At 39.6% G+C, this 22,442-nt stretch overlaps 1 protein-coding gene across 4 annotated transcripts in view; it reads right to left on the reverse strand.

Annotated features, from left to right (window-relative positions):
* The window catches only part of SYNCRIP (synaptotagmin binding cytoplasmic RNA interacting protein), a 30,656-nt gene extending 9,149 nt beyond the window's left edge, over positions 1 to 21,507 (reverse strand). For 2 of the 4 annotated variants that reach the window (XM_047858461.1, XM_047858460.1), the window contains exons 1-9: positions 19,789 to 19,948; positions 18,993 to 19,111; positions 18,773 to 18,880; positions 16,229 to 16,342; positions 15,952 to 16,128; positions 5,565 to 5,700; positions 4,399 to 4,604; positions 1,829 to 1,978; positions 1,390 to 1,511 (exon numbers count right to left, since the gene is read on the reverse strand). In XM_047858461.1, coding sequence (XP_047714417.1) covers positions 1,390 to 1,511; positions 1,829 to 1,978; positions 4,399 to 4,604; positions 5,565 to 5,700; positions 15,952 to 16,128; positions 16,229 to 16,342; positions 18,773 to 18,880; positions 18,993 to 19,111; positions 19,789 to 19,936 — 1,280 coding nt within the window. In that variant the 5' untranslated portion in view covers positions 19,937 to 19,948. Of the gene's footprint in view, positions 1 to 1,389; positions 1,512 to 1,828; positions 1,979 to 4,398; positions 4,605 to 5,564; positions 5,701 to 15,951; positions 16,129 to 16,228; positions 16,343 to 18,772; positions 18,881 to 18,992; positions 19,112 to 19,788; positions 19,949 to 21,310 lie in introns of those variants that run through there. The other 2 variants (XM_047858463.1, XM_047858462.1) reach the window with 2 other exon arrangements.
* Positions 21,508 to 22,442: the final 935 nt, after the last annotated feature.

A 22,442-nucleotide genomic window follows, 5' to 3' on the forward strand; every position in this document is an offset into this window, starting at 1 on the left:
GGAGTAAGTAGGAATGTGTGCTGTAGTTTGTTAAATTAAAAAAAAAAAATCAGTGAATGACTGCAGCAAGTTAAAAGTGCAAGCATCACATGCAGTCATCCCTTTTGGCCTGTTCTCCTCAAATATTAACAGATACAGTGACATTCCCCACTTTCTATTTACTATCACCCTCCACCTACAAACTTATAACTGTTTTACTCACTTTTCTAACATAATCTCCTACACTTACTTTCTGCCACTGAATGAATAAAACCATCAGTTAACTGTCTTCCGTAACAGGGAAAAGTTATTTTCACTGCAGAGTATACTCAAGGGGTTTGAGATATAGAGCATTTACTTCCCCCTCAAAAACCTAACTTTCTATAATCTTTTTCCTTATACTACCATTAAGTCTATAAAGCACATCTCTTTAGTCCTAGAACAAGTATAAATCACTTGGATAATCACAGTACAAGACATCTTACATAATTCAGTCTGATCCCCTTTTAAAATAGAAGAAACTGAGGCTCAGAACTAGCCAACTTGCCTAACCACAACTGTCAAATGCAATAATTTGATTACTTCCCTGATTATGAAATAAGAGAAATAAATAGAAGCACCCTGACCCTTCTTTTGCATCCCACATAGAGCACTGGGCAGAAAACTGGCCTGAGATACAGTTAAGTTCAGTGATTCTTGTTCTTGCATCAAATAGCAATTATCCATCTTCCTCCTCAGAAATTAATTACCAACTTCAAGTTTTTAAATTGTAAACTTCATTCTTACCCAGCTAAAAGTTTCATTCACTGTTAATGAGCAGATATCCTTTAACAGATACTCTAGAAAGATCCAATTTATGCAATACATTACACTTAGTTGTTTTTTTACCTCAATACTATGTTATTTGATTAACTATACTCTTATTTCATTTTTCAAAATCCATATATGAAATCTCTGAGGTGGCAACAGGCACTATGTATTGGTAAAAAAGCCTCTTTCAGATATAGAGGAAGCAGAGTTTATCATAATTGGGAGATTTAACATTTTCTACCTCTGAGGGAAAAAACTCTCCATCCTTTAACCAAATATATGAACGCTTGTGGACAGCTAATATTTAAAACATATAATTCAGGAGCACATTCTGTAAAACATAGCAGGAAATACCCTAGACTGATTTTCATTTATTACACAGAACTCTAGTTATTTAGAATTATGATTATTTTCACAAGTATGACCAATAGCAACAGCTCAATACACATTTCTTGAAATTCTGGGCATTTCTCAGTGGCTCAAAGCTTTCAAGTATTCTTTCAGAAATAAAGGCATGTTATGCAATTATTTAACAGGTTTGAGCAATACTTGTTTTTCATTAATCTACCAACATTTTAAATTTAGACAATTTTCACTTACATTTGATTCTTTGCTGCTTGCCTCTGAGCTTTTCTTTCTTTCCTTTTCTGATCTGGTGGCTTAGCAAAAACAATTTCAATATTTTCTCCCTCCAAATCTTTGCCATTCATTTCTTCCATAGCCTTAAAAAATGAGGTACTGATCAACAGAGAGGACTTTAACAACAATTTTAATTCATTTGAAGTCAAAAAATCATTTCATTAATGTTGGAAGGATGAGATCCAATAGGACTGTTAGATTTTTATCTAAAGATCCAGCTCTTCAACTAATTAACTTTTTGACTTAGTTCAGTGAGTTATACAATTTGCTAAGGCCAATAAAGGTTAACTGGAGTAGATTACATGACTTCTGAGTGTCCTTCAACTTTTTAGAATACTCTTGATACTAGAATGACTAAAAATCGTTAGTTTAATTTAGATGCCTACAATAGTTCTTTTACCTTGACAGCACCATCTCGCTCATCAAAATGAATGAAGGCATAATCTTTTAGTTTCTTCACTCGTTCCAGTTTCCCAAACTGACTAAATGCTTTTTCTAAAATCTCTTCTGTTACAGTATTGGCAAGGTTACGTACAAACAGCACTTTTACCTGAAAATTAAGAAAAAAACAAATTCTCTGTGTATTTCCAAAGGGCTCAATTTCCAGGATGCCACCACCCCACCCACCAGACATAGTTTTAGTGATTACCCATTAGACAAATATCAGAAATATAATATGACTAAGTTTTCAACTCAAATTTGAGTAAATACCGAGGAATGACTGCTGGATCTGATGAGTGAAAAACCTGAACAGACACCTCATCAAAGATACAAGCATATGAAGAGATGCTCAACCTGACGTCCTTAGAGAACTGCATTTAAAAACAACAATGAGGGGCACACCTGGCTGGTTCAGTCGGTGGAACACGCAATTCTTGATCTCGGGTTTTTATTTATTTATTTATTTATTTATTTATTTATTTATTTATTTATTTTTAATTTTTTTTTTTCAACATTTTTTTATTTATTTTTGCGACAGAGAGAGACAGAGCATGAACAGGGGAGGGGCAGAGAGAGAGGGAGACACAGAATCGGAAACAGGCTCCAAGCCATCAGCCCAGAGCCTGACGCGGGGCTCGAACTCACGGACCGCGAGATCGTGACCTGGCTGAAGTCGGACACTTAACCGACTGCGCCACCCAGGTGCCCCTTGATCTCGGGGTTTTAAGTTCAAAGCCCCACACTGGGTGTAGAGAGTAGTTTTTAAAAACCTCTTTAAAAACATAAATAAAAACAAAAACAATGAAATGCCACCACATACCTATTAGAATGGCCAAAACCCAACACTAACACCACCCAATGCTGGTAAGGATATGGAACAGAAACATTGCTAGTGGAAATGCAAAATGGTACAGCCACTGTGGAGAACAGTTCAGTTTTTTTATAAAACTAAACATACTTTACCATACAATCTGATGATTGCACTTTTTGGTATTTACCCAAATGGGTTGAAAACATGTCCACATAAAAAGCTGCATATGGTTGTTTACAGCAGCTTTATTCATAACTGTCAAAATTTGGAACCAAAATGTTCTTCAGTAGGTGAATGGATAAATTGTAGTACCTCCAGACAATGGATTATTATTCGGTGTTAAAAAGAAATGAGCCATCAAGCCATGAAAAGCCATGGAGGAATCTTAAATGCATGTAACCAAGTACAAGAAGATAATCTTAAAGAGCTACATATTGTATGATTCCAACCATAGGACATTTGGGAAAAGGCAAAACTATGGAGACAATAAAAAATCAATAGTTGTCAGGGGTTAGAGGGGATGGTAGGGATGGGGGAATCAGGGAGGATTCCTAGGGTAGTAAAACTATTCTGTATGATGCTATAATGAATGCATATCATACATTTGTCAAACCCATAGAACGTACAATAGAATAAATCCTAACATGAACTATGGACTTGAGAGTATATAAGAACTCTGTAAGTTTTTCAAAATAAAGCAAACAACGCTTAACAGTTTTTATTAAATTAGTAATTACTTTGTAATCAATGTAATCAAAGATGGAGGTGGTCATTTCCTACTAATGTGAATTCCATGCCTTGAGATAGTTGTTGAACACTTAACACAGGTGGTCAAAACTAATTAGAATCTGCTTCTGAAAGGTGGATAAAGAAGGGAGGGAGCATTCAAAATACTGACAAATTCTTTCAATCCAGAAATCGCCTCAAAGTACAGTTATAAAAGTTGACCCTTTGTTAGGAAACATCATTTCCTCCTAAAATACCTGAAATAACACCTGAATTTAAAAATCCAATAAGAACTTAATAGGCCAATGGAAAAAATAATATGAAGTATTTTCTGTCCTCAAGACTATTTATCCTTTAGTAATATTCATAGTTCTGGCATTCACACTACTTTCTTGATTTAAGTGAATGAGCTGTATTTGCTAGCCTATCACCATTAAGAGGGTTTCTTAAATGACAAAGAGTAGAATAACTTAACTAGAACTGCACTAGTGAGTAAAGTGTTGACTCAAGAGATGTTTGTTCTCATAGGATGTCTCAACTGACTGCTGAAGCAGGATACCTAATAATAGCTAAACCTTGTAACTGCAGCAGCTCTGCTGAGGCCAATACAGTTCACTATTTTTAGGAGTAGGACTTTTAACACAAAAACCATGAAAGCTAATGGCGCCATTCTCAAAAATGCAAAAATTGCTCTTAGAATACACACAAAACTGATGGTGAATTACTTCCACAGCATGTAGGCTAACTACTCATCATCATGAGAATGACAGCTACACAATTATGATCGAGTGTCCACAAATAAATTTTTATATTTACTCTCTATGCACTTGGTTTTATTTCTGATGTGTGGTCTTAATAAAGAACACTTCTCTCACTTTCAAAAACGTGGTTTTGTGAAAAGTATACAATTCATTTTATAAGTTTCTTACTTCTCTAAAGCCTCCCGAATCCCTTTTGCCACCAACCCATCAAAAAAAACTGACTGTCATTACCTTTGCCATCACTTCAGGATCAGGATCTTCTATAGGATCAGCCCATTCAACAGTTCCAACATTTCCCCAGACCTTGACTTTACCACTCATTAACCTACGCCTTGCCTGGGCAGCTGTTTTGTGATCTTCATATTCAAGGAAGCAAAAGCCTCTGTTTTTTTTCTTGTCATCCGGTTGGTGGTATAAAATGACGTCTGTGAGACCCTCTGAAAATAAGCAACCATTCCAGAAAAATTAGGTAAAATAAGAAAAAAGAAGATCAAAGGATTTTTCTAATACTTGAATATAAAAATGAAAAATAATCTCTTTTCTTTGAAGAGGACTCTCAAAAACACTGGTCCAGATAACTGACCTAATACACACACCTTCCAAGTGTTCTCAACACAAAAATCCCCATGAAAAGAAATGTATTCTTTTTAATTAGACCCAAGGACTATTCTTCCATTAAATGACAAGAGGCATAAAATTTTTACATAACAATTATAAAAATGGCAGTGTAAGTCACATATGGTTAGACACTTTTCTCATTATGTAAATAAACATTAAAATTCCTTTTGATGGCACTTTCCTGGCCTCAGATATCAGTAACTATTTCAAATGAGATATTAGTATCACGTAAGATTGATGTTCCTGGAGACTGGTAACAGTCTGATAATCTGCTAAATATTCTAGGCAGACAAAACAAAATAATAAAAGCAGCTTGATTTGGTCACTATTCTAAAAAATGCTTTAGATTTCAAAGAAATTACACCATACTGACATTGATTATATAATCTCTTGCTTATACAAATACTTACCATTCCAATAATTTAGAAAATCTAATCATTATGGAAACAATCCCACTAAGAATGTCAAGCTAGCACCTAAAAATGCATAGAACACACAGATTCCAAAACGAGATGCACAGATTCTGCAGATAGTTCAAATCTCAACTGCATTCCTTAAGAACTACACAGCATTCAGCAAGTTATTTCCCAAAACCCTCAGTACCTGTTTTCCTTATCTTACTTACAAAATACTTACAGAATGGAGCTACCTATCTCCCACAGTTGGGAGTAAGAATGCCAGTCAATAAATGTAGTGTTTGTAACAGTGCTTGACATGCAGAAGTATGCAATTACCTTCAGTATTAGAAGTGCATCTCCTTCCACATAAATCCAACTTACCTGTTACTTTGCTAAATTCTTCAAGAATCTGTTCCTTGGTTTTACTCTTAGGAATAGAGCCCACAAAAAGCCTATTGTTGGCCACTGAGATGCAGACACCAATGTGTTTTCCAGAACGAATTTCATGATTATTATACTGAAAGGGGAAGAAGTGTACCATATTTTTAAAATACTTACAAAATATTTTATTATAAATGATTATAAACATAGATGCAACTTTTTAGGCAAATTTCAATGCTATGTTTATCAAGTATTTTTATCCTTTAAAAATATAGTTAGCATACGTAAGAGGAAATTGTAATCTGCGACAGATATGAAGATTACACTGACAAAACACTTAAAAAGTTCATGAATTAAATTAATGCAAAAATTTGTTAAATCCTTGAAACTTAGGAAACTTGGTAAGTTAGGAATCAGGTCTATGAGCAGCTTAAATTCAAAACTGCTGATTCCACAATACTTTAATTTCTACTTAAATTCATCCTGGCAACCAGTTATCCTCATGCAAGAGAAATGGGATTCAAATACCAACAAGCTTTCTGCCTTTCTGTTAACCAGCATCAAATCTATTTTTTTCCATCTCCCTTTCACTCTTGTAAGAAGTTGCAATAAGGGATTTTCAGCTTCAAATATAAGTCTAAAAGGAGAGAACCTTCTTTTCCCGAATCCAACCCTACTTTTTTCCCCATTTCATTTTCAACAAACCTACAACAAGGTTGAAAAAAAATAAGTGGACTGATTAGGGTGCACGTATAGAAGCAACTATAAAACTACAGTAAAAAGTCAAGTCTTCATGTAACCCATACCCCACTGAAGGATGAGATATTTATTATACAGGCAAAACCCAATCTGTCAAAGTCACAAATCTACTAATCAGTATGATTTACAAACCGAAGTTCAAAAATATTCAAGCTATCAGGGAAAGTGAATTATTTATATTACACAGTTAAAACTACCTCAAAATTTCATGTTAGCAATAATGGTAGCAGCAGTTACAATTTGATTAATCCCCCACACCTGGCCTCAAAATCTGTTTTGAGTATGTGCAAGTGGAGCTATAAACACTAAAGAATCAACATAAATTTCCATACAATTTATAGGCCAGCCTTATAGCCAAAGTGAAACCATTCCTCTCCCATTTTGAAAGTAAGCTTTATACCCCATGTGGGGCTTGAACTCACAACCCTGAGATCTAGTTGCATGCTCCATTGACTCAGCCAGCCAGGCACCTCTCCTCTTCCATTCTTGCATTAAAGGTACATCAGGTGCAAGACAAGAAAGCATACAGTAAGTCAGAAAATCAATTCCTCCCTGTCCCTTTCTCCATCCCCAGATACTCAAAATCTAACATGAAATTCAAATGTCCTTCCTCCAGTTCAAAACGGCTTTGTACTTTCTACGTCACTGATTCAATTCGTGCTATCAAAGTCTCTGGTCATCATGATCCCAGGATTATTTATATTCTCTACACTCATGCCAGAGACTTTAAAAAAAAAAAAAAAAAAAAAGGAAAGAGGACAAGGGTGCACAGCTGGCTCTGTCAGTGGAGCATGCAACTCATGATCTCACAGTCGTAAGTTCGAGCCCCACAACTGGGCATGGAGCCTACTTACAAAACAAACAAAAAAAAGAGATGACAGTTTTTGGCTATTGAAAACAAACTCAATGACTCCCTATCACCACTAGATAAAGTTCAAATACTTGGACATCACATAGGTTTATCCTAAAATTCCTAGTATGTCCCCCTTCTCTCCACAACACTAAAATCTTAGCTACTTACACCTGAGTTCTCAAACAGCTTTTAGACTGCTAAGCCTCTGAATAAAATGCTTTCTCTGAAACTTCCATCATCCAAACTCCAGATTTGAGCTCACTGTGCAATACCTACATCCTAAAAAACAGGTCAACAAAACACCCTTCTACGCTTAACACAAACCAACAGTTCTAAAAGGAGTGATTTTGCTCCCCAGGGGACATTTGACAATGTCTAGAGACATTTTTGGTTGTCAACTAGGGATGTGGGCTTACTGCTGGTTATTTAGTGGGTACGAAGGCCAGAGATGATACTAAATATCCTACAATTCAGAGGATAGCCCAGTAAAACAGAATTATCAGATCTAAAATATCAATAGTACTGAGGCTGAAAAAGCCTGCCACAACTTTTTCCCCCATGGCATTTATATTAAGACCAAAAACCTCTTAAAACTAGAAATATATAGATTACCTGCAAACAGTAGTGCTATGGCTAAATCCATCATTGTATGGGATTATGAACAAGTAGACTACAATACCTTATAACAAATAATCTAAGAAACACAAATTACTTTTAAGACACGTGCATTCCCTAGATTTTTATAATCTAGCATCAGAACACAACCTTAATGACAAATCAATGGCTTTCAATTTGATCTAATCTGTAACCCCAGGAGTTGACAAAAACTAAGATATCAGAAAAACAGAAAAAAATACATAATATTCAAAGGTGAAAATAAGAGTTATTCTGAAGATGACAGAACTTGGCATAGTTTTCCTTCTGTGTTTTTCATTTTCCAAAAGTTCTAAGAGCTAGACCTGTTTACTATAAGGAAACATCTAAATCTAAGTTTTAAAAAACTTAGAAAAAAAAAAGTTGTGGGGCACCTGGGTGGCTCAGCTGGTTACACATCTGACTTGATTTCAGCTCAGGTCATGATCTTACAGTTAAGAGATCTGCACTTGGGTGTGTGTTGCTTAAGATTCTCTCTTCCTCTGCCCCTCCCCTGCTTGCACGCATTGTCTCCCTCTCTCAAAAAAAAAAAAAAAACAAAAAACAAAAACTTGTTAAAAAAATAGAATTCTTAGTTATAACACGTCCATCAACATTTAACAATTCTGCTTCAAAGTAGTAATGACTGTTTCTGTTATTATTTACAGAAGAAAAGCTTCTTCATTTCTAACTCATCATCACTTGCCCTGCTAATAAGGTTTACCAATCCTGGATAGGTAGAAGGTTATTTAGGATGACTGTGGTCTCTAAACAGTATAAGTGACATGAAGATTTATTGGGACTTCTAAACTAAACTATAATGCTTCATCCACATTTTTTTAATTAAAAAAAGATAAAACAATTAGAGCTAACACACAGAGAGTAAACTGGCTCTTCAATTAAAATAAATCATTAAAGGGGCAAAGGAGACCCTCTGGGCATATTGTCCAAAAAAGCAGAAGTACCCAGAGGGGCGCATGGCTGGCTCAGTAAGGCACAGCATCCAACTCTTGATCTCAGGGTCGGGGGCTTACGCCCACATCTGGTGTAGACACTACTTAAGAGAGGGGGGGAAAAGTACACAATACCCAGCAATAAGCATTTCTTGAAGCAGTGCCCTATTAAACATGCATTTTTATGTGCATCTGAATTATTTAACGGTTCTCACTCTTTAATAATTTTAAGACCAATCTATCACCATAAATTCACAAACGTTGCACCCCAGCAGGTGGGTAACAGTGAGATGAGTGGCAGAAGGGCATGATGAAACTGTTCTGAACCTTAACACAGATTCTAATGTAATGCTGATAAATCGTCTAACTCTCAGGACAGTGACATCTATCTCAGGATAGTGTCATCAGGACACTATCACAGTATCAAAATTAACAACAACAAAAAAAACGTAATGCCTTCCAACAAGGAAGTTGGGCGGTGATGTTAAGATATTTAAAAAATCTAGCTTTCAGGGACACTTGGGTGGCTCAGTTGGTTAAGGGTCTGAATTGGGCTCAGGTCATGATCTCACAGTTCGTGAGTTCGAGCCCCAAATCGGGCTGTCAGCCAAGATCAGCCAAGATCTGATGTCAGTCAGATCCTCTGTCTCCCTCTCTCTGCCCCTCCCCAGCTCCGGCACGTGCTCCGTCTCTCTCAAAAATAAACATTAAGGTCGCTGGAGTGGCTCAGTCAATTGGTTAAGCGTCCCAACTCTTGGGTTTAGGCTCAGGTCAGGATTTCACTGTTTCTAAGTCTGGGCCCTCCAACAGGCTGTGTGCTGACAGCATGGAGCCTGCTTGGGATTCTCTGTCTCCCTCTCTCTGCCTCTCCCCTGCTTGCTCTCTCTCTCAAAATAAATAAACTTTAAAATATATAAATAAGATAAACATTTTTAAAGAATCTATCTTCCAGATTCAGTATCATAGTGAGGTGACCAAATAAAACAAAGATGAACTTTGAACATGAATCAATACAGTTTCACTCTTTCAGAACACCAAAACTGGAGTTGTACAGTACAGAATATTCCCACCATCTAGGCTTAAAATCTCAAGTCACTTTTTCCTCCCGTCGTAGCCAGTCAGTCACCAAATGCCCCCAAATTTAGCAATCTCAGATTTGGAATCTAACTCACAAGTGGTTTTTCAGTCCTAACTCTTCCCACAGCAGCAAAGCCATTACATCCTCAGCCTACTTTATTCTTAAACATTTCTTAAGTAGAAAATACTGAAGCCAAAATCTACTTCCCTAAAAATTCTACAATAACTATGGATTTTCTTCCCCAGATGACAGCACTTCATATACTCCACACAATGCTCAGGATTTAGCTGTTCTCTAAACCTGGCTAATCATTCCTTCTCTGATACTGGCAAACTAATGTGCCTCCCAAGCGTGTCACCAAACAGTGATATCCATAACATAATACTGTAGACACAGACTGAGATTGAGGAATCTAGAATAAATTGGAGACTATTGTTAATCTTCCACTTCTAAACATTTTTCTGTAACACAACAGTCCATGATTACCTGAGCTTATTTGGCAACCACACCACACTGCTTACCTACACTACAGCTTACTTGTGAAATCAGTTGTATATAGGACTTGACGTTTGTCCTGACTCAATTCCATCTTGCTGGTGTTAACTGTTTCAGGCTATCACAATCTTTTAAGATTCTGATTTTTGTCATCCAGGGCATTTATCACTCACTACATGAAGACTCAAGTCACCAGACATATGACACGAGTCCAGCTATGCCCTGATTTATAAATCATTGATAAAAATTAGAATGGAACATATAGCTTACCATCGCCTATTATTTCTCCTTTCAAAATCTCTAGCCTCTCTCCTTTCTATATAGCTGCCACTTTCCTGGTCTTTGTTCTCTTCATCCAAACATTCTTCATTATTCTGTTTTTTATACCATGCTACCCACATTAACACTCAAAAGTTTAATGGCACCATGGAAACTTAGCCCCATAGTCATGACTACTACCTTCTGGCACTGATTTTATACTATACTAGTTTCATCTCCCATTTCCTTCAACAATACACTGCTTCAACCAGATTACCTATTTCCTTTCACTGTCCTGCTCAAACTTCTTTATCACAAAGCCTTCCAAAATAACCCCAACACAATCTATGCCTTCATCCCTGTTAGCATCTGAAAAAGGCATTTGCATCCCTGTTACCCTCTGAACGATGCATCTGTGTCCTATAAAATCATGAACTCAATCAAACTACCATGTAGGTCCAAAGTTTTCATGTTAAACACACTGTTTGCTAAAGTGCTACAAAGTATGTCGTGGACCTATCTTGTCAACTGCATTCATCAAAATGGTTTTATACATGCTACACCAGTGTACATCAACCACTTCAGTGAATAAAACCCATCAGTGCCTATCAAAACCATAACTGTTTTAGTTTTTTTTTTTTACATTTATTTTTGAGAGACAGAGCACAAGTGGGGGAGGGGCAGAGACAGAAGGAGACACAGAATCTGAAGCAGGCTCCAGGCTCTAAGTTGTCAGCACAGAGCCCGACATGGGGCTCGAACTCATGAACTGTGAGATCATGACCTGAGCCAAAGTCGGAAGCTTAACCGACTGAGCCACCCACGCGCCCCAAACCCATCACTTTTAACATGCAAATAGAGATAAACTATTCCAGTATTTGTAATATAGGCACTATTAGCATTTTCAGCAGGGTATTTACTTCTATTATCTAGGACTGCAATGGACACTAAAATGCCAGTGGCCCTGAGCTCCAATTCGAGCAGCACACCACAGAAATACATATACACACTTGCCTGCCCTTCTTCCGGGTCTTTGGGACAACAACAAACACTACACATTTGGATATTTCCAAATATCCCCCTGGGGATGAGGGGGCAAGCATTACCCCCTATAAATGTACATTAATTCAAAGCTGACACTGAATACATAATTACAAACGGAAATCAGAAAACCTTTAAATACTAATATGGGACTATAGCTAATATGGGAAATATAAGTTCTTGGGTCATAAATAATAGATTAGATGACACTAGTCAACCAGTCAGGTTATTTATCTAGCACCTACTGAATTGTTACATAGTGGCACTGTTGTAAATGTCAGGGATACAGGAAAAAAGAGCTTGTATGCTGGAGGAGAGAGATAAGCAAATACTTTACAAAGCCAAGAAATAATTTTAAGTACATCTGAGCATTCTATTTTATTGTGTTCATGATACAGTCACAGAGCAACTGGGTGGTAAGCTGCTGAAAGTCAGGAAAGGCCTTCTAGGAAGACCTGATGTATAAGAAGGCAGTAGCCATGGTAGCTGGGGGAGTGTTCAAAAGCGGAAGAGCAGAAGGTGGCCTTGAGATAGAAATGGTCACAGCTTATGTGGGAGGCAAAGTATGGACGGAGGAGTAATAAAGAAAAAAAGAAATGTAAGCAGAAACTTGATCAGATAGGGCCTTGTTTGGAAGCCATCATTAAAGTTTTCAGCATGGGAATGTTGTGATCTAACCTATGCTGTTGAATGGTAAGACTGTAAAGGGGCAATGGAAAGCAGTGACTAGATAGAAGCACTCTTTGAATGGTACTTTAGACTAATGTGGTAGCAATGTAGATAGATGCCAAAAATATTCTGGCAGCAGAAACAGAACTTATTTCCTGTGCTCCTTTTTAACACTACCTAAGTGACTACATAATTAAAGAATTAGGCTACCTGATGACATAATTTATATTGCTGGCTTTAAACTGTTAGGTCTGGTCAATGATAAGAACTCAAACTAAACAAACCTGGTATCGAACTAAAGCTATACGGCCTCCTATAAGTCACCCAGGCTATTTACTCTTCTACAGAATGAAGATAATTCCAGTTGCTTTAAAAAATAGATAGTATTTAAAGGTAATAATGTAACACCCTAGCACAGCTCCTGTGTCTTAACAAGCACTCAACAGGTAACTATTATTCACCTTTCACAAACTTAGCTCCTGCTTCCCTGGCAAGATTTTCATCATTTGGCAATAAATTTATTGCCCAAAATACAAAGCAAATGTTGGCTGAAAACCAGTCATTTAAAAAGTCTACAGGTGCTTAACTTCATGCCTCTTTTTCAGCTGTTATTATCAATTAACCTATTTTTATAAGTAATTCTGATGCAAATTTAAAATCCACAAAAATTTTTTAAAGTAAACTCTACCCCCAAAGTGGGGCTCAAACTCACGGCCCTGTGATCAAGAGTCACATGCTCTAGCAACTGAGCCAGCCAGGCACCCCAGAATCCTCAATAGTTTTTAATCTGGGGGACAGGGAGGGGAGGGATTATTCCTGGATCATACCAAAAATAAGGCCAAATACATAATCTTTTTTTTAAAGTAAGTTCTACATCCAACATGGGGTCTGAACTCATGACCCAGAGACAAAGAGTCACATACTCTACCAACTGAGCCAGCCAGACTATCTCGATCTAAAGGTACTCAGGACACTCAAAGGACAGGAAAGCAAAAAGAAATGGTCTTCCTGCTTCCATCTTGTTGATCTATAAATAATCCCAAATAGACCTTTTTTTAAAACTTATTATCTACAACTACAATGACCATTCTATTAATCTTCTATAAAAATTCACCTTGGATATTGGTGTAATTCAAGTAGACTCTCATGACATGACACAAGAAGGGACAGTTTTCAAAATATGCTCCCTTAAAGAACACATTTAGAAGAGTACTCATTTCCACAATACTAAGTAGCAAAGGACGTCCTCGTTAACTTGATTTATTTCTCTAGAATATTTCATTTCCTCAAAAGTCTAGTCCTCCCTTTTTACTGTTACATTACGGCAAGCCTCCCAATTCTGTTATCAACATAATCCTACCACAGTAAAACACCCTTTAAAAAAAAGCAACGATGTGGGGCACCTGGGTGGCTCAGTCGGTTAAGTGTCCAACTTCGGTTCAGGTTACGATCTCGCGGTTCGAGCCCCACATCAGGGTCTGTGCTGACAGCTCAGAGCCTGGAGCCTGCTTCAGATTCTGTCTCCATCCCTCTCTGCCCCTCCCCAGCTTACACTGTGTCTCTCTCATTCTCAAAAATATTTAAAAATTTAAAAATAAAATTAAAAATTTTTTAAAAAGCAACGATGATATATCCATTTCACCCTAGTGGATATAGTGGTAAAACCATTACAAAATGCAAAACTTCCTAATTTATCAGACAGGAAAAAATAAACATGTTCCCAGACAAGGACTCCAATCACAAAACCAGAAAAAATGTAAAAAAGAACAAGAATTATTATTAGTTCCTGGATAAATTAAAATGGCTGGCTAGCTACCTATGGAACTTTCTGAATTATAACTGAAAACTTAACTATATTAATGAGACTACATCCTAAGCCCACAGCAATGCAATTTTGGACTGTATTATTTGTTAAGCCAAGGCAACTGCCCAAACTGAAACATTATTTCATAATGACTATTTACTGGCACTCAAAATCATCATGTTACAATAGGATTATAGATCATCTTCCTCTAATGAAGTATTTTTTATGGATTTTGGACATTGTCTACAAATACTGCAGTGAGGACCTGCCATAAATAGTGCATTTTGGTAGCAAGAATTAAGTGGCCTACAAATGCTGGTTTAATGATTCCTTTTAAAAATGTTAACACACAAATCACCACTTACACACTAAGTAACCACCCTTGTTAAACAATAAAAGCTTTATGTAATACCTAATATATAAAATGGGTCTGAAATTAATGGTAAATTCTGTACTAGCTTGCTGCAGTAAGATAGTTTGCTGCCTTCTCATTCACATTTCTGTATTAAAATTTACTGCTACTCTATTGCTACCTGGCAAAAATGTTCTATTTGTTTATAGATTAAACCAGATGACTTCTAAAGTTATCTTTCCAGAACTCTAAAAAGTCCTTAATTTTACATGAACTGCTCAAAACTAAAATTTTGACAGCCCAAAGGTTACAAGTGAATGGTTCCCAATAGAACTATAGCTGCTCTGAAATAGGAAGCATTCTTTAAATGAGGGAAAAATCACCCATGATTTAAAAGTACCTAAACTCCCAAATTCTTTTTTAGAGACACCACCTATAATCTTTCAAGCAGCACTATTCTAATGTTAAGTTTTTATCATAGTCAATTACGTACACCAAATGAGAAATTCAATCACCATGGAAAGCAAAACAAAGTATAGTTGGCTTTTCCCCTCAAGGTATGCCTTAAAATGTAGACCATCTGATGGTGAGGAAAGGATAAATTCAGGAAAAATCAATCCAAGAATTTTAAGATTGTTTAGTATCCCCTACAAAATATTTAAGCCAATAAGGCAAATTTAACAAATATCTGCCATAGTGGACAATTTTACAAAAGTTCCTCCCCAGTTTACTTTTTGATACATTTCTTGGGTTGAAATTAACCCTTGACCTCTTCAATTATAAAATGTAGAATCCATGTGAGCCACAAAATTTAATAAAACTAGTTTAAAGAAGAGCTAAGCCATAATTTGATTAAAGCTCTTTTTTTAAAGTTGGCAACGTAACTAGGTCTTCACACCTTACATCTGGTACTTTAAATCAAATATTGCCACTCAGCATGAAATCTTTTATTTCATGAACTAGAAGTTTGTCATCACAATGTCTTTGTGATATATTTTATAGAAAGAGGAATGGCCCAGGTACAGCCACAAAATAAGGAAGGCCTACCTATTACAGTCACTTTCTTAAATCTTTTAACATTCCTATTAAAAAAAAAAAATCACCAAACTAGATGTTTCAAAGAACTAATAACTCAGAATTCTGATACAGTGCCTTATATATAGATCCTCAGGTACAGCCAGAAAATAAGAAAGCCCTACCTATTAGTTACTTCCTTAAATCTTTTAACATTCCTATTAAAGAGGAAAAAAATCACTAAGCTACATGTCTCAAAGAACAAGTAACTCAGAATTCTAACACTGTGCCTTATATATAGATCCTCAGTCCAGTCAACTACACATATAAAGAATACTGCTACAATAACTACAACAAAGAATGTAAAAGTGCCTAATCAGCACTTCAAAAAACATTTGGTTAACTCTTAGGCAAAATAAGAAAAAACTTGACTTTAATTAAAGACAGTGAACGTGAAGACTGGAAGAAAAAAACTTACCAGTTTAACAGCCTCCTGAGCGGCTTCTTTTGTACAAAAAGTGACAAACGCATAACCTCTATTGAGACCAGTGAGTGGATCCATCATTAGACGAAGATCCCATATCGGTCCAGCTTTCTCAAATAATGGAACAAGTTCATCCTCAAACAGATCTCTTGGGATCTTCCCCACAAATATCTGTAAATTAAACATGAAGTAAAAAACCATGGAGAGTTTCTTTAGGAAACCAGATACCTGCACATTTACTACAAAAGGTACAAGTTTTTAGTTTCTTTACCTCAGTGCCAACAGAAGGCTGCTGACCTGAATAAACGGAATCTGGAGGCGGTCCCCCATACTTCCTCTGTCCAGTGGTCACATCAAGTGTGTAGCCTGTTCTTTCCAATAGTGCCTTGAAAAGTTCAAATGTCATTAATACATTTAATTCACAAGACCACACCCATGCATTTCACAGTTAAAAATCAATCTTGTTCAAAGCATTCCATTTACCTTGGCAACAATCCCTACAGTTTTCTGGTATGTTTTAGAATTTCTCCTTTAATGTACCCTTGTAGTAGCTCTAATTTTTAATGAAAATTTCAGGGCCCTACTCAAATTATTTCTGGTTTCCAATTAACTAGTGTTTAGCAAACAAACAACTAGTATTGATTTATCAACATCTTTCAAGCCAGGGTCTGTACCTGTTCTGCTAATTTCTCCTAACTGTACCTAATTTGCTTGAGTTTAATTCTCTCCCAAAGGAGGAACTGGGTAAAGCTCCTTAATAAACTCCCTGTATCCCACACTTCTAATACACACTGCCAGCAATTCTGGGAACCAACCTTTGTAGAAATTACATTCCCTGAGAATGCCCCTTAACTTAGGAGTTACAGGAAATATAACAACTTAATTCATCTGACATTCAAGCACCATGCTTCCCCAGATGGCATGGTTCATTCAGAACAAATGAGAGCCAAAATGACTTTGAAAACTTTATGTAATTGCAACAATGTGAAATAACTTCTAGGTCTTATCTCCCCTAAAAGTGAACTGTTAAAATTTAAACACAGTTCCTATTTACTAATCAGTGGTAGTTTCTCCTATCCCTTGGTATAAGGCCAAAGTACTAGAAAGTTGTCTACAATTAGCCTAAACAAACAAAAAAACCCAAGAATTATTCTCCTCTGCCATCTCAACCAAAGTACAAAACCTGCTTTCTAAATAATAAAATCTAGTAATTGGCTAATAAATTCTGAAAAGAACAAAAACAAAAACAAGCTAACACCAAGCACAATGACAAATTTTATCAAAATGCTGTCAAATGACCTGGGGTCACCTCAGTCTCTAGAAACGAAAATGACTAGACAGATTTCAAACACTTTCTACCCAAAGAATTAAATATCTGTGAAAAAAATACTATGATAAAAAACCTCCTCTATTACTAAACTCTAACAAAAAGGCCCACAAAGTGCTACGTTATTTTGAAGCAGCCTTTTTCTATCATACCCCAATGTTTATTTACGGATGCAACATTGGGCAACAAAAATAAACTGAAATCTATTACTAGAACATAAACTAAACCACTAACTAAATGTCTCATCTTCCCTTTTTCCCATATGTAATCCCTGCACTTTTCACCTTCATCTTTATATGACTTACTTTTTATATCAATCCCTAAAAAATAGAAAAAAACTTATTCTTCAAACATCCTATAAAAGTGTCACTATGTCTTCTTGTTGCAATTTAAGAGACACTAAAGCTTCAAGCCACTCCCTCCCAGACAGAAAAGTCAAAATAAACTTTACATTTTTAATAAAAATTTAATAACCCTAACTCCCAAAATGTAAATTTAATTACAACTGATATAATAAAGACATCTACACTCCATTTCTATGGAAAAAACTGGATTTATGGTTTAAACACAATTCACTCACAGCCTGACCTGTAAAAGCCTCAAATATATGAATGACATTAACAGTTAACTCCTTATTCCAAGCTTCCCTCCTCCCATACCATTAAAACATCACTTAACACTCATCACTTAATACTCATAATTAACTTTCTTAAACCATAACTCTTGGTTCAAAGAGCATCAGCACACTGTAATAAGAGCACCAGATTAAAACTAGCATGATCACATTTTCTATAAACTGAAACCTCAACACAACTAAAAACCAAAACAACCTAGTTGCATTTGAGGCCATTTATTGCTCTACATGACCTTAAAAAAAAATAACTTCCACTCCCAACCTCAGTTTCTTCACTTGCATTTCCACACTCCTCAATTTTACCGATAAAAGCTGCCTTTAGAAATGAACAAATCAGCCTTAAAATCAACAGTAATAGAAAAGAAGAAGGTAGTGTTAAAAATTCTAAATCCATTTAACTTGGGAGTTTGTGAATTCTAAGATAAGTCAACTGTTAAATGTACACTCCTCACCAAGTATGGGATGAACGGATTCCCTCCCATTTTTGTTCTACTGTCACTAATCTGGACTTCCAGCTTTTCAAAAAATGTTTAGAAATATGGTAGATGGTATTTAGGTCTTTGCCTTAGAATACCAAGAAACACTCATTTAATGCATAAATTAATAAGAAAAACTTAAAAGTGAGTTGTTCTAAAAACAGAAATAACTAAAGGCAGGAAACCTTTCAAAAGGCAGTAATTAGAAAGGATTAACAAATTATCTCAGATTATTAACTCTCAACATCTTAAAGATGCACACCCACATTTCACATCCAAAGAATATTTACACCAAAGCTTAAAAAAAAGTCCTTGAAAGAACTTAAAAACGACCGGGGGGGGGGGGGGGATTAAAAAGAAAAGTTTTTAAAGACATACCTTAATTTTTGCCTCATCTGGTCCTTTGCTAGAATCCGCTACTTTGGTCCCTTGTTTTTCTCTCTGCCTGTAAGTCTTCATGACTCCACATAAAAAGGCACTTTTGTTCTATAAAAAAATTTTCCAATCACATTTAACAACGGTCTTATCTGTATCTAATTCAATAAAACAAACTATATCAAAACTACTCATGTTCTAGTTACACTGACATCAACATTACCTGAACATGAGAGAGATCACTGTCTTTAAACTGCTGAAGAACTGCCAATGCGCCGTCTTCATTGAATTCTTTTAAAGCCTCGATAGCTCTTTCATCTAAGTCACTATGTGCAACCAGCCCTGGAGAAGAGAAAACTGAATTAGTTGTCAACTTTTAATATTTTTAGAAACTTTTTTTTAAGAAACCATATTTGCCAATACAGGTACATGCTTGCCAAGTAAGAATTCTTCCATTTCCCTTACCTATATGAGAAACACACATGCTTTAATCATTCTGAACTAAATAAAACCTCTCAACCACACTTACAATGAATCAACTTCTTTTACATCTTCTTCTAAGTCACATAGTTTCTAAACGCTAAGTATTTCTACAGTAAATATGTAAATCCTAAAATCAACCAACAAAGTACCAAGCATGACAACTGAACCTCTACACGATTTCAAATACCACTAAGAAAAAAGCAACAGCCACACCAAGACAGACAAGTCTATAGTTACCAGTTATTTAACAAGAATCCTACTATAAAAATATCCCAAAAAGTCACATGGCCTGCTCCCAACATTTAGCAGCTGTTGCTACCATCATATACTTATCCATCTGGCCAGCCAGCCTTTACCTCCTAACCCTTCCTTCTTCCCTCCCTCTACACCTTAACCTCTAGTTCACAACTATCACAACAAGGCAAAACTCTAGTTCCCACACTTATTGGAAACCACAAAAAGTTGCTATTTTAGCTCAAAGCCAGAAATCCAATAGAAAAATTTCATAATATAATTTTGCAAGTGTTAGTTCTTACCTGCAACGTAAATTTCATCTAGTTTTTCAGCAACTTTCTGTGGTAAACCAGCATCAAGCAATGTCTGAAAATTTTCTGAATGGATAACTGCAGAAGTAGTATCCATGGGCTCTTCAGTACCATTTCCATTAACATGTTCTGTAGCCATGTTTCCAGAGATCTGTTCAAACGCAATAAGCAAAATTAAACTAGGATCTTCAAAAAGGGTAGAGGAAATATAAGAGCCCCAATCTTTACTTTCTCTACCAATTTCTACACCAGCCAGCCTGCGCCTCCCTTTAAAGAAGCCTTACAGTCACTATCGCCTGACAAGCCAGATTCGGAGCGCGGGGCAGAGGAGGACAGATTCACTATGTTTTTCCTTAGCACCACCCCTGACTCACCTGCTAACACTCCCTAGGAAAAACCATATTACAAATGGAGCCCAATCAGCACGAGGACAAGCCAGCGTGCCACATGCAGCTGTGGCAGTACAGAGAATGAGGTGTGTGGAGAAAGCAAAGCTGGGCTTTTCTCTCTCAAAGGTAAACCCCCAAAGTGCGCGCTTTTCCCGCCTGCCGCTTATAGATCTGTAACAACAGCCAGCGAAGAACAAAGCGCTCACACAAGCTACCTTCCTACCACCCAATTTCTCCACCCTTCACCCCCGCACCCAAAGCCCGCCCCCAACTCCGCACCCAAAGCGGCAGCCTCACCGCTGCGGCCACCAGGAGCCCATTAGAAACACGTGCTCTGCGCCTTCAAATGTCCTACAACTTCCTCCAACGGAAACCCACCGAGTCCCAGGCCAAGACGACCATCACCGACTCCCAACGTCAACCTGAAGCCAAGATCGGAGCCCCCAGAAAGCAGCAGCAGCACAACCTCGCCCCTCCACACCGAGGCCGCGGCGGCGCCAGGCCATAGGCTCTCCCCGCCCCCCCCAGCGCCGCCGTCTCCGCCGTGACACATGGCTCTCTCCGCCCCGGGCGCCGGCGACCCCCGGCCGCCCGCCCGCACCGCCGAGACCTGAGCCGCGGCGCATGGTGCAAGCCCCCACCCCTCTCCCGTCCGTGCAGTGACTGCGGCGCCGGAGCCAGCTGTCCCACCCCCAGACAGAGGCCAGTAACCCGGCGGAGTGAGGGCGTTCCGCGAACTGCCTAACGCCCGCCGGACCGCGAGCACCACCCAAGCTCGCCGCGCGGCTGCGGGACGGGACCAGCTCCTCTCCGCCCACTCCCGCGCCGCGGTGACGGCCACGACAGCACCAACTCCGGCGCCGCTCGCGGTCCGCGCGGGCCATGGGGCCGCCTCCTCCCTGGAGCGCCGCAGACAAAGCCCGAACGGCGGCAGCACATGGAGAATAGAAGGAAGTGGCGGCGCGGGCTGCGGCCTACTCTCAAGCAGCCCCAGTCAACGTGCTCCTCTCCCCCTTGGAATCCATTTTCCAGAAAAGCCGGGTTCTCCCCACACCTCCCTCGCCCAGCTCACTCCACAATGTCACGGTGCTCCCCTCCCAGACCCGGGTCCTGGCGGTCGTTACCTCCCCGTTGGGCTGCGGCGGAAGAATCCTGTCCGAGGAGATCGGGTTGCGGGAAACGCGTGCTCGCTGCTCCCTGTGTCCGGCGCGAGTGGAGCTGTTGTAAAATGGCGGCCGAAGCTCACGCCGCTGGCAGCAAACCCGATCCAGTTCCACTCGCCTCCGAGCGCGCTCCCGGTGCGCGCGCGCGCGCCCGCGTGACCCCCCCCCCTTTCCCTCCCCTCCCTCGCGCGTCCGCTTCTCTCACTCCCTCTGCCCCTGCCCTCCTCCAGCTCCTCCTTCTCCCCCTACCACCACCGCCACCGCCACCGCCACCACCACCACCACCAGCAGCCTCCGTCCGCCTCCTTCTCTCGGTCTTTCTTCTTCCCCTCCCTGCTCCTTTGCCCCACCACTCTCAGTCCCGTCCGCGGCCGCTCAGGCACGAGTGACCGCCTTTCCCCTCCTCGCTCGAACGCTCGCTCACACCCTCCCTCGCTCGCTCTCTCGACTCCGTCCCCCAGTCCCAGCCGAGTCGGCTCCTCTCTTTCTCTCTCCCGCGCTGACGTGACGACGTAGCCTACGCCTCGGGACGCGCGCCCGCGGGCTCCGCCCCCACGCCCCGCCACCTCCCTTGCTCCTCACCTCCCGGGGGAGGGGGACGCAAGACCCCGCCCTTCCGCTCCGGCGGCGACGGAGGGGCCGAGAGTGAATGAAAGACCCGCCCCTTCCCTTCCCGACACTCCCCCTCCCGCTCTCCTCCAGGCGGGGCGGGCCGGCTCAGCGTGTCCCACTCGTTCTCCTTTGTCAGGAGACAGGCATCTCCCCACCCCGCCCCACCCCACCCCCACCGCAGCACCACGCGCACGCCACCCCCACCGAGCTCCTGCCCGTCCCAACCCCCGCCCCGTCCCGGGCCCGCGAGGCACGGGGCGAGGGGTGCGGAACGCTACCGCAGCTGCCTAAGGACACCCACCGATCCGTGCGCGCCCGGCCCCCGCCCCCGGCGCCGCGGCCGCGTAGCCGTTCGCGGCGGTATCCACGCCGCCGCCGCCCGGCGCTCTTCTCGCTCGGGAAGCTGCAGGCGCACGTGTCCCCCGGGGCGGGGCGAGGCAGACAATGGGGCGGCGGGGGGAGGGGAGTGGCGCCGAGACCC

The sequence above is a fragment of the Prionailurus viverrinus genome, chromosome B2, assembly GCF_022837055.1.
Source record: "Prionailurus viverrinus isolate Anna chromosome B2, UM_Priviv_1.0, whole genome shotgun sequence".
NCBI lineage: Eukaryota > Metazoa > Chordata > Mammalia > Carnivora > Felidae > Prionailurus > Prionailurus viverrinus.